Source organism: Macrosteles quadrilineatus, unplaced genomic scaffold (genome assembly GCF_028750875.1).
Source record: "Macrosteles quadrilineatus isolate MER2022 unplaced genomic scaffold, UCM_ALF_1.0 Scaffold_2__2_contigs__length_208266976, whole genome shotgun sequence".
In the NCBI taxonomy this organism is placed as follows: domain Eukaryota; kingdom Metazoa; phylum Arthropoda; class Insecta; order Hemiptera; family Cicadellidae; genus Macrosteles; species Macrosteles quadrilineatus.
Genome location: NW_026542595.1, coordinates 105,042,895 through 105,056,491, shown reverse-complemented (window position 1 = coordinate 105,056,491; position 13,597 = coordinate 105,042,895). Strand labels below are relative to the sequence as shown.

Here is a 13,597-nt window from a genome sequence, read left to right as displayed (position 1 = left end):
TAGGTTTGTTTAAGCATTTCATTTGAGCATTAAGTAGACCAGATGTTTATTTTATACAGTCTATTATTAAACCACTAATGATCAAGAACAGCTGGGTACAGTTACGAATAATAATAACTGTGTTTACTCAGGAACGAACCGAATATCTCCAGATCATCAGAAAGGAAACCACTTGGATACAGTTACGTTAAGTTTTTCTCCGGCTCATGAAAAACATGTTTACTAGAGCAAATACATAATGTATAAATTCAAACTAATGTTTAAAAGGGATGGTAATATATCATACATTTATTCGAGTGTATTAAAATTGTAATAAGTTAAGAGCGAGGAAAGAGTATTAGACGTTCTATAGAGTCAGAAATGGATTCTTAGAACCTACTGTTTAACGTTTTAACCTCCAAACTCATCCAACTTCTCTTAATGTACATTTGATGTGGAATTTACAGTTGACAGAATATGTGAGTCTAACGAAACTGTTGAAGAAACTCATAAGCAGATTTGACTCCCAGTGATGGGAATAGAATTCACTGTTTTCTTTTCTGTTTTTATTTTTTTACCAACCAGAATTATGTGAGAACTATAAATTTTAAATTACCGCACGTATAGCTTTGTACGTTTTATCGATAATTTACTTATATAACGGTCTTATAAAGATTTTTATCGTTTTGGGGCTATTTAAAACATAATATCGTAGATATACTTTAGGATTCTTCTAAGGTTTGAGTTATCCAAAACTATTTTTAATTTTTTTTCTTCAATAAAGTTATTGGGTTAGTAAAAACACAAAAATAATAAACATACACTCTGATTTACTATTCCAAAGGGTCTTTGAATCAATAAAATTATATTATGACAACTATCTTGTTTAATCGTTCAAATATTCCAATTGCTTTAAAATATCCCTACCATCTAGGATAATTTACATACAGGGTGAAAAAAAAGTCAAGGCCCCCCCTCTATTATTTTTCCAAGTAAATATAAAGAGATATCCTTTTGGTGGTTAAGCAATCTTAGCAAAAAGTTTCATTTTATCATTTTGAAATTTTTGAGTGTCCCCCCGAAAGGGGGGATTTGGGGGGCAACTCAAATATTTTAAATGTAAACCCCCTTCAAGTGACACCTCATTTTGAAGTGTTTACAAAAACTTAAAGAATGGTGAAAACTAGAGGTCACTATCTCTTCTCTATCCAAAATGGTAGCCCGTCAAATGTTGTGGAAAATCAATGGTAAAATTGTTAATATTGGCTGCCATTTTGGATAGAGAAGAGATAGCGAGCTCTGGTTTTCACCATTCTTTAAGTTTTTGTAAACACTTCAAAATGATGTGTCACTTGAAGGGGGTTTACATTAACAATTTTTGAGTGTCCCCCAAATCCCCCCTTTTGGGGGGACACTCAAAAATTTTAAAATGATAAAATGTAACTTCCTGCTAAGATTGCTCGGCCACTAAAAGGATATCTCTGTATATTTACTTGGAAAAATATTAGAGGGGGGGGGGGTCTTGACTTTCTATTCACCCTGTATAAATCTAGTTTCTCATTATATATGTTTACCAAAGAGTAAAAACCACTCTGTAAAATGCGTCCTAAAAGAGAAATGGCCACGCCGTATATATCGAAGCGATCGAGCTCATTAGATATCAGACAAATGGCTTAATGATATTCAGATTTTTCATCAGGAAATTCAATTTGAATGAAAAGTCTACTTTCAGTACCAAAAGTAAATATCTCAGAGAAATTACAGACAGGGCATTATAGATTTACAAGGAGGCAGTAATTAAATATTAAAAACATTTACGGCTATTTAAATTTTACGTTTCTAAAATATCCTCAGATAACTGTTTCAAACTTTACCCGAATACGCGGCCCAATTTTAACACACATTAAGTCTGGTGTCAAAGCATTTTTTTTGTTTATATTTGCCGGAATTAGGAGTGAGGTATAACCATCCAAAGAGCGTATTTTTTCGTAATCTGCGTGCATAATGCCTTAACAATTTTGACACTGACTAATAAACACCCTATACATATTCAAAACACTAAATAACTACTTAATTTAGATTACAGTTGGATGAGTTTGGAGGTTAAAACGTTAAACAGTAGGTTCTAAGAATCCATTTCTGACTCTATAGAACGTCTAATACTCTTTCCTCGCTCTTAACTTATTACAATTTTAATACACTCGAATAAATGTATGATATATTACCATCCCTTTTAAACATTAGTTTGAATTTATACATTATGTATTTGCTCTAGTAAACATGTTTTTCATGAGCCGGAGAAAAACTTAACGTAACTGTATCCAAGTGGTTTCCTTTCTGATGATCTGGAGATATTCGGTTCGTTCCTGAGTAAACACAGTTATTATTATTCGTAACTGTACCCAGCTGTTCTTGATCATTAGTGGTTTAATAATAGACTGTATAAAATAAACATCTGGTCTACTTAATGCTCAAATGAAATGCTTAAACAAACCTAATATCAATTAAATTATTCTTTTCTTAATCTTGATAGTGTTCAAGGGCTTGAATTCATTTTTCTCCACCTAGGGTTTTATTTTTAGGGACATTACTTACCTTTCTCTTGGAAAAGTTTAATTAAACATTGCTGAAAATACTGGTAACCATTTCTTCTTGTAACATCAATGCTAACAATGCCGTAAAGTAAAATCTTCCTCTAGCATAGACTATACTTCATTAATCACATATTCTTTTTAGATTCGTCGTAATCTTGATAGAAAGAAAAATGATTTCATAATTGAAAATGTTAAAAATATTGAGTTTTCGCTATGGCGGAGAAGAGATTTAAGTAACAAAATATATTTTAATTGATTTTGAATACTAGATAGAAAATTTTCATAACCGGATTCCAAAACGAAGGATATCCAGTGTGTAATGCATTTCCAATATTTTGAATGAGAAATTATATCAGTTATGACAAAAGTAAGAGAAATATTAATATAGCACCAGTTCCAAAGCGTAATATTTTCGGCAATAAAAGCACGTGCTTTAAATCTGAGCATTTAACTTATGTAATTAAATTATGATATTTTGACAAAGGATACGATATTTGTGGTGTTTAAAAGGTACGAAAACAGCTATATTATTGTATTTTTATATCATTTTTTCAGTGTGTTTTCTTGTTTTATTAGCTTTAAATGTTATTTATTATTCTGAGTAACACTTCAACCTCAACCGCATTGAATTCTAAAATTAGTGAGGCCATTTTACTGCTGTTATATCGTGGATTAAACTGGAATTAAACCCCCATTTTTATATCCATCATCTTTTTAACTACAAATAAATTCCAAGTAATTTTTGTATAATTATTTCTAAACATCCTAACTTTTTCTGGACCACCTCCAAAACGAGGATGTTATCATCAAGGAAGTTTGGGGATTGTTATGTGGGAGTCTGTCATATAAATGACTTAAGTATTCAAGCTCTGTGACAGGTTAAGCTGAGATTATATCAGGAAACACGACACAGGCCATTCTCATGCCACATGGTGTTTTAATACATGTAAATGAGATCATAAATTTATAAAAGCAAAAAATATAGGTGATACTGATTTTAGACCATATTTTTTTATCACATTCATGGATATTAGAGTCTTAAAGTTATCTTTAAGTAAATATGAGTTGATTTTAGTTATTTTGTGAAATATTTTAATCCAACAAAACCATTATTGTGATTTAAAAAGAATTTTAAAGAGAACCCCATTATTTCAACACATAAAAAAAGTTTTACATTCAAACCAAATCAGGGTTCATTCCTGATACCACGTTAAGACCGATTTAATAGTTCAAGTGTTGTTTAATTCCAATATGAAAATCAATTAATATTTTGATATTCGAATTGACTATATTGTTTATTTTCCTAAGAAGGACATTATTTTACTAAGAAATGTTTAAACCCACAAAATTAAGAATTGAATCAAATTGTAAGAAGAAAGTTAACGAATGTTATTGAAATGTGTGCTTTGTTCTAATGGATAAATTTTCCTCTAGTGTTCCCAAATGCGCTGTTTAAATATATAAACTGTTTATGGATGATTCAATACATAGCTTCTTGCAGCTTTATGACTATGTTTATGCATTTGTAGAGAGTTCTGATGTCACATCCAACTGTTACTAGTGTTTTATTATGGAACTTAATGTGGAGTATTACAACAGTCTAGCTGAACATAGTTTATGTAACTTTATTCTCACCAACTAAAACAATCGTTAACTACCAATTGTTATTATTATAAGGGTAATTGATATTATTATCAATTAATTAATCATTAATTAATAAATTACGTTAAATAGAAAATTTAATTTAGCATCGTTAAGAATACAGCTTATATTTACCCAGATATGCATTTTACAAGAGGGTATTCCTTGGAGCTTTACATAAAGAAAACAGACCATGTATTTGGCTATAAAAGCTTTAAAACGAAAAAAATACAATTTTTACAGATTTTCTACGTAGTTTATTTTAATAGGTACGAGTACTTAAGCCTATGTGTCGCTCAGCTACAAATAATAAATCGGTTATGTCTCGTTAGCGATATAATATATTTAATTTAACTAAAGCTCTTTACTAACAGTTTTAAAGTTCGTCAACTTATAATATAGAGAGTCCTTTAAACATTTTTTTAGAAAAAATAACCTAAAATACAACTTAAAAAGTTCTAATCTATTTAAAAAAATAAAAACGTATATTATGGTACTAAACTGATAGCAACCCTAGATGTCAATTACGAAATATTTAAAGTTTGTTAACTAAGTACACGATACTACATTACATGTATGATAAATATTGATCACCTCAACCCTAAATGCATTGTGGGTAAAGTGATTTATTAGCTTTGCATCCCTTATGCAAAGATTAATACGGGTAGGTAATGCATTTCGGATGTGTTGGCAGCTCCACAATACAGTAACTAACTGCCTTAACAAACTTGCAGGGTTAATGATACCTCAGGTTACCAAGGGAGGGGGAGAATGTGGTTAGTAAAGTTACTCATGTGTATTGAAATAATTGGAATGAACTGTACACCTTAGTTTAACCTTTAGCAAATCCCTTTATGGGAAGGTTTAAGTATCTACAGGTGTCCTAAGAATCCCTGGTTCCCTTTGACATTTTTTTCTCTGTTCTAAAAAATCATAATAATCATCAGCGAGACACACATTAAAAGCAATAGAGCACAGGCATAACGTTGTTTTTTTTTCTCTGGCCAAAACAATCATATTACGTAAAATAGTTGTAGACCCAAAGTGCTAAGTTAATTGTCTGTTAGTTCTTAATAGCTTGAGATATGTTAGAGCAAGAATTTGAAACTTAGCATTCACTTATGTATAAAAGTTCACGTTTCTATCTTTTGTCGTTTTGTAGTGGTGGACCTTTGAGGGTATAAATACATTTTCTAAAACTTTAACGAGCTAATCGTAGCGTTTAAATCTCTTAAATGATGGAATGAGACAGATTACAACCTTTGGAAGAAAATACAAACAGAGCTTGTTTAATTAACAATTTAGTTATACGGGTAGGGCTATATTTTTGGAAAATCTATATGGAAATATTTTTTTAAAGGTTTTTCGATTGAAAACTATGAAGGAAACTGTCACAGCATTTGTCCTTTACAGCTAATTTGCACATATTTAGTTATATAAGATTAGCAATATTGGAGTGTCCTTGAACATTATGTAGTTTCCCTGGCGACCATATTGCTAAGGGTATAATGGTGGAGTTTTATAAGGCGATGGATAAGTCGGTAGTACGACGCACTTTGAAACTAATACTGAGATGCCGTAGGTTCGTGATCTAGAAATGCCACTTAAAATTTATTTAACAGTCTTATTCTTATAATGTACGAACTCGTACCATCATTTAGTTTATACGATTTACACTCAAGCGATCAAGGTCAATCAATGTAAAAGGACAAATTCAGGGTAGACGACTTAACTTTGTATTTTTGTATATGACGAATAACGCCGTAACATTGTACATGCCTTATTAAATCATGCTGTATGAAAAAGGTGATTTAATCATATTTAATAATAGTGCGATGTGCCATGTCTCAATACAATATCTGCCTTCATGAATGTATTGATCATGAGTTATTAAAAAATGAATAACTCAAAGGGTTAATTCCGACAGGCGGATCAACTCCCAAAGCCTCTTAGTCTACCCTGAATTGATTAATATTCTATTCTAATAGCATATGGAAGATTCAAATCACTATAAGACTCAGGATTGGAAAGTGGGTTTTAGTTGTGTGAGTTTTTCAATTAAAGTGTTGATTTTGAATAACAAAGAAAACACTCAGTTTTTTTCTGGATGGAAAAAATGAACTTGCAGTTTAATGTGTGTCCTTGACCATAAATTTTAAAAACCAATATGATGGGTCCAACAAAAGTCGGTTACTTGTAAAAGGGTTCAGTTACTTAAGTTTCTTACTAACGAACCAGTAAATTGACATACAATTATAGAAATTCCTCAGACTTAAGTGCTAAGGGAGACATGTTAAATCCGTTACACAACCACAAATATTCAAGACATTTGGAATTATTTCGCTTATAAGTGATTTTAAATTTTTTTCTACGACTTTTAATTGGTACAACCCCTAAGAAAAGTCTCTGGGGTGTAATTATTTTAAATGATCATTTTGACAAGTTATTTTGATCCTACTAACACATATGTCGCTTCTTTGTTATATTGCTAACATTTCTAAGTACTGTTTAGAAATTATAATGCTATTTACCACCAAAGTAAAATTAAGTAGTTTTCTTAGTTATTTTATAATTTTCTAAATAGTACCATAAACAAAAAATCATTTTGTCTCTTGTAGTACTAAGCTTTAAAATTAACACATTACCATAGCCTCCTCTAAACAGGGCCATGGTGTTAGTGTGACAACGTCGCACCGGCCGGCCTATTGCCATGGTAATAACGAAGTTTTTGAGATAAACATTTCACTGGCGCTGATGTGGTATAATTACCTCGTCAAGTAATTCAATTTCTTTTATGTTAGGTTTAAAACCTAAATGTTTCACTGTTAGTAAAAAAAATAAAATGTGTTTATTAAGCGTTTCTCTGGTACACCAGCTTTTCAGAACAACTTTCGTCACTACGCTAAATATCTTACTACTACGCTAAATATGCAGAGCAAATTTGACAATTTTGTACATAACAATTCAACCTAACAATTTGGCCGTTATACGCCTAGACAATAATTAAAATTAAAAAAAATATATATCTTTAAGTTTTTCTTTAAATGTTTCGCTATACGCAACAACCTTAAGGCCGTCGGGTAGACCATTGTACAACGAGGGACTAAAATATGAGTACGGCATCGTCAGGGTAAAAAAACATAAACGACATTGCTGTCACACTCATACAATAAGTAAAAACGAACAAACATTTTGATAGGCCTGTCACTCGACGCGGACGGTCTCGGTGCAGGTAGTAGACGTTTCACAGGCGCTCCATTACAACAAGTGCAACAGCAGTTTCGGTAAGCCGGGGCTGCGGTGTTGCCACTTTTATCTCGCCGCGGCCTTGTACTAGAGGAGGCCGTGACATTACCCATGCAAGTGGTCATAGTTTGGCCAAAGTTTAATTGACTACATAAGGTCGAGAACAAGGGACCCTGTGACAAGCAGATGTAACGTGTTATCACTGACTGATAAAACCTGCATTGCCCGCATGTCAAACTAAACCGACTTAATACTACCATGACCTCCGTGGCACTCTAACGTCGATTTACATATTGTTAAATCCAAAACTGCTTTTTAAGTCTCGTTACTCTTAATTGCAATGACATTGACTAAATAGGATTTATTTTATATTATAGTTAAAGTTTTACAGTGTGAGCTTTTTGCTTCGACTGTAGAACAAACAGTTATTGCAACTACCCTAATAGCACACAACCATTATTTAACGTTAAACAAACATTTACTTAGGTTATGTCCAATGTTTATAAAACATTTTGGTTTTAAACCTAGACATCTAAAAAATGTTTAGCAAACATTCAAATGTCCCGGTTCTAACCAAATACAAACATTTCGATCAAATGTCTATACAATGTTAGTCAAACGTTTAGGGTTAGAATATTCAATGTAAATGTTTGGAAATAGTCCAAACATCGTTGAAAATAGTTCAGATAACGTTTGTTAAACGTTTAGCCAGGTTCATTAATGTTTAATAGCGGTTTAATAAACCTCTAGACCTAAATGTCCAGACAATATATATTAAATGTTTGAAGGCTGTACAATAATGTTAAACAAAGGTTTATTAAGCATTTAATAATGTTAAACAAAGGTTTATTAAGCGTTTAGTAATGTTAAACAAAGGTTTATTTAATGTTTAATAATGTAAATAAAGGTTTATTTTTTAAATAGATGATGGTTGACTCATGTTTGTATGCTGTTTGATAATAGTTTAAACTTGTCAGGCTGCGTTTGAAAATATCTATATACATCTAATAACATTTAATTAACATTTTTTAATGGTTAAAAAAATGTAAAATAGGTTTGAAAGCATTAAATTAAAACCTCTATATATGCCCAGACAGTGTATAATTGTGTAGACTATTTTGAGTGGTGTTACTGTATTGAACTGTTAACATAATGAATGGTTTGACCAACTGTACACAAAATCTGAAGTGACAAGAGTCCAGACACACAATTAAAATATTATACTATTAAATAGTTTTAAATAAAACCAAAAAACTTGATGAAGGGTTTTTAGAACAAGAAATCAAAGTTAGGCAAAAACATCTAGTTTATGCTTTATATTTAAACATTTCACACAGCTGATTTCAAACTAAACTGACAAAATAAAAAATATTTTTAGAGGTAAATAATATGACAAGACAATTTGAATAAAAAACAGTCTTTATCTCAGTAAACACGTTTAAGAAGTTTAACAATAATAGGCTACTACAAATGATACTTGCATATCATAATTTGTATTTTTAATTTTACAACTCCATTACAAGGTGAGATAAAACATTTTAATTACAAAAATTGGTAAGTACAACAAAACTTTTTTTACAATAAAATATAACATTGTTGGAGATGGATCTTGAATAACCTTTTCAAAATTTATATGATAAAAACATTGTACCTAGTTGAAAACACATTTGAATTAGTTTTTAAGTATTCCACAAATGGTTTTAAAATTAAATTAATATATAACACTCACACATATTTAAAAATGACAACTGTAGGCCTATTGCAAGTTTAGTCACATATACAGTAGTGTATAAACAAACAATCTGTTCCCAGTAAAAAACTCACTAGCATTCAGAAGTTCGCCATAGTGGAACATGGTGGAAATTATGATGGCAATTTTTGTCCCTGTATAGTTAAGTTTCTTTCAAAATACGATCCTGTAATGAATCAAGCTGTTAACTTGTCTCAAGGCCAAACACGGTATTTAAGCCATGATATTCAAAACCCAATAATTTGGTGCATCTCTTCAGCCATTTTCAAGATCATAACAAACGTAAACAAAGCTTTCTCAATTAAGCAGTCGTCACAACACAGGATATTTCTAAAAAAGATCAACTAGCTGAGTTTTATCAACAGATATATTCAGGTTAAGTGGATGTGATGATGTTCTAAGTGAAGAACATCTCACAACTCTGCGAGGATATAACCAACAAACATCTGGGAGGGAAAAGAGTGTGCATCAGGCATCTTTTTAGACTTACAAAAAGCATTCGACACAATCAATTGGAATACACTGCTACTAAAACTTCAACAATACAATATCAATGACAAAGCTCTTGATTTGATAAAAAGTTATCTCAGCAATAGACAACAATATGTAGAATTGGAACAACAGATTAATAACAACTTAATCAACACAAAATCTTCATTAAGAACAACCACCAGAGGCGTGCCTCAAGGATCAATTTTAGGCCCACTATTTTTTACAGTATATATAAATAACCTCCCGGAAGAAATTGGACAACAACTCAGATACATACATACTCTTCGCAGATGACACGACAATCATACTTCCCACTGACCGAACAACAGATAACACCGATATCATTAATGAAACCCTTAATAAGGCCACCGCATACTGCAACACAATAAACCTGAGTATAAATAAAAACAAGACGACCCACATAAAATTCACACCCAACAACAACAACAGACTAGAAGAGGACTGGACATTCCTAAGGCCAACTCCACAAAATTCCTTGGCATAGTTGTCGAAAAACACCTCAACTGGGAAGATCACATAAAATACCTATCAAAAAACTGTCAACTGCAAGGTAGGCCTATGTGATAAAAAGAATCCGCACACTCACAAATGGACGTAGCTATAATGGCCTACCATTCATTCGCTTTTTCATTCCCACATAAAATATGGTATCACCGCCTGGGGATCAGCAAGCACAAGCAATATCGAAAAGATCTTAACCATACAAAAAAGTACAATCCGGGCAATCCTGAGACTCCACTAGGCCTACCTAGTAGAACACTGCAAACCCCTCTTCATAAAACTCAAAATCCTAACAATAATCTCCCAGTATATATTTTACACAATACTTCTAGCCAAAAAAAAAACATCCCTCACCCCACGCTCAGACATACACACCTATAACACCCGAAACAAACACTGCATTGACACAAAGCAACACCGACTACAAAAAACCAGCAATGCAACCATCAATTCAGGTACATATTATTATAATTTATTACCAGAACATATAAAATCAACAACCACAATCAACAGCTTCACAAAAAAACTCAAAGAATACTTAATAAACAGGCCATATTACAAAACCACAGGTTACATAGAACAGCACACATAACAACACCTCAAATGAGCAACTTCTTAGAGACCCCTCCAAGAAGGGAAGAAATCTGATGACTCCCCAATCCAAAGATTGTGGCTAGGACTACGTGGTAAATGTTAAGATACAAAAACAAAGATTGGATTTTATCATATCCAAGACTCAACTGCGGCAGTGTCAATCTACTAAAAGTTCAATGCATTTTTGCTAGACACTAAGACTAGGCCTACTGCAAAACTACCCTAACCTGATCCCTGCTATATTCGACACAATTTCAAAAGCTAATTACCCGCAGGAAAAACTTGCCCCACAATGTGGTATTCACTGGGCTTAACACACTTTTTATACTCCCACACTTTATTTGGCAGATGCATCTAAATAAAACAAGTTAAGTTTTAATCAATTTGGTGTAGAAGGGGGTACACTACAAATCCATCAGAATAGGGCAAAAGTATACACTTGAGCACTACATCTGCCAAATTCCAAGATTTCAGACTGCTTAAATCAGATACCTTAAAGATTCCTAACAAAGATGAATTGCAAGGTTCAGTGAAGAATTCACTCACTTTAGAAAAGGCTTTTCCTAGGATCATTATAGAACCATCCCGTTCAACTATGTTATCGATTTTGACAATACTTCCATCAGAAAACTTGCAACAATTATTTCCTGTAAAAATTGTCAGGACATAACCTTGTAAATGAACTTGTTTGTATTGAAAACCAGACATATTTTCAACTAGAGGACCTTCAAAATGCAACCCTTTTAAAATTGGATAACACTGTTCTTTTTCAAGATCTGGTTTAGCTTTACACAACTCTACTTGTCGACGGGCAAATTGTTGCAATGGTTTATAAGGCTTACGTATTAAAAGCTTTTTCAAACTAAACATAAAGCTTTCAAATGGAAAAGCACTACATCCATTTAATGTTCCAAATTGAATTACATCAGCCTTTAAGTGGATTAATGCATGTACATTATGGGAAACGTACTGTCTTCCATAAATATTGGAAAAACTTTGTACAAACCACCTCAAAAGTGAATCGGCATAGTCTAAAAGTTCTAAGTGATATTTCTCACTCAGCATTATTGATACCGCAATACTAAGGGCCAAAAAATGTAAGTACAAGTCTTTAGAAAGTGTGGATTTTAAAACAATTGGTCCAGTGTAAAGAAGGAATTGCCGTAATTCCGTAGCTTTCCAACGGTTGGATTCAAAAAGAGATCGCGGCTTTCTAGCAAATTCAACAGGAATGTATTCAGTCATAGTACACAATGTTTCAGATGCTGATTGAACAATTTGATTTGGTAGTCTATGAGACCCTTTGACCTTAAAAAGCCACATATGCATAAGTTTTTTTACTACTCCCAAACAAATAAGGTGCATGTAATCGAGAGGAACACACTTAATTAAATCAAAATTAGGTATACCCACTAAGTTTGAAGTACCTGAATGGTATTCTACTTGGTCTTGGTTCACAAAACTATCATGGGTTCTTAGTTCACAGTTTATCTCTGGGAAACAAGTTCGGTTACTTACAGTTACACCTTTTTGAAGACATTTTGAACAAGAATAAAAACCAGTGTGTCCTTTGGTTTTTAAAACAAAAGACTTGGCAGGAGCATCGCATATTATTGCAGATAGCTTTACAAAAATTACATTAGAGTCATTATCTTTTAGGCCATTAGATGTTAAATGCATCATTTCATGTTGGAAATCATTGAGAAAATCATTAGAACAGTAAGGTTTTTCGTAGCCATGGTAAATTCCAATAGTGAACACTTTGGATCTATCTGTATTTAAATTGTTTTTGAAATAACAAAGAATGGGCCAAACCTGACTACTTCCACTGTTAGAAATGGGAAGACCGTCAATACCTACAAATACTTCAATATTAGTCGGCTTTGCTGTTTTTATAGACATAAGGTATTCATTTAGGCAATTTTCCAACCCATAGTGGTAATATTCCCCGGGATTAACTTTCCGAATTGTAGTTGAACGAGGAGTACTCAATAGTGTACGACTATCTTTGGGAAGTTGTTCATAGCCTGGTTCACTTCTTTGGATTTGCAGAAGAGCATTGAGAGCATTGTTTTTTACTTGAAATGTAACTGCCCAGTTTGCTAATTTGGACATATATTCTGGGCTACAATTAGTTAATTTACTATCTATATCATCAATAGGCCTATTTAGAGAGTCGTCATGATCGATATTATTACAGCTAATGTTTGAAAAACTACCCCTCTCACTACCATTCCCACCAGAACTGCATACATCACCAGCTGCAAACCTATCATTGAAGTCAGAATTATTACCACTCTCATATTCATTCTCAACAAAAGAACTATATATTTCACCAGTTGGAAACCTATCATTGAAGTTGGAATTACTACCAGTCTCACTGTTACTGTCACTAGAACTATATACTTCACTAGCTGTAGATGTATTATTTGAATCAGATTTAATATATGTTTTCATATTTCCGTTCTCACTACTCAAACCACTTTTGCACTCAACATTTTCATTAAACATTTGAAAAACACATTCACTACTCACATCACTTTCACACTCATATTTTGGGGACATAGTTGTTTTTGATTTAGTTAATGAATCTGCATTGCATTCAATTAGGCCTACTTTGGAAGTGGAGGCACCATTTTTGGTACTTTCTTGTTTCACCAAACGATTGAAGTGACGGCGTGATATGTCATTCAAATGTTTATACTTGGTTTTCGCTTTAGGCATATTGAGAGTCAAGTCTTTACAAAAATACAAAATACATCTCCAACTAAAAGTATAA

At 32.5% G+C, this 13,597-nt stretch overlaps 2 protein-coding genes across 12 annotated transcripts in view; one reads left to right on the top strand and one right to left on the bottom strand.

Moving 5' to 3' along the window:
- Positions 1-13,597, top strand: part of LOC128985492 (eye-specific diacylglycerol kinase-like) — a 319,947-nt gene that overhangs the window by 28,010 nt on the left and 278,340 nt on the right. The window lies entirely within an intron of this gene.
- Positions 8,875-13,542, bottom strand: LOC128985493 (uncharacterized). Its single transcript, XM_054405037.1, has one exon. The coding sequence runs from the start codon at positions 13,540-13,542 to the stop codon at positions 11,194-11,196; it is 2,349 nt and encodes a 782-aa protein (XP_054261012.1). The 3' UTR covers positions 8,875-11,193.

Bases quoted from the DNA above. Each gene is read 5' to 3' on its own strand.
- LOC128985493 (XM_054405037.1), bottom strand. From the start codon at position 13,542: ATGCCTAAAGCGAAAACCAAGTATAAACATTTGAATGACATATCACGC.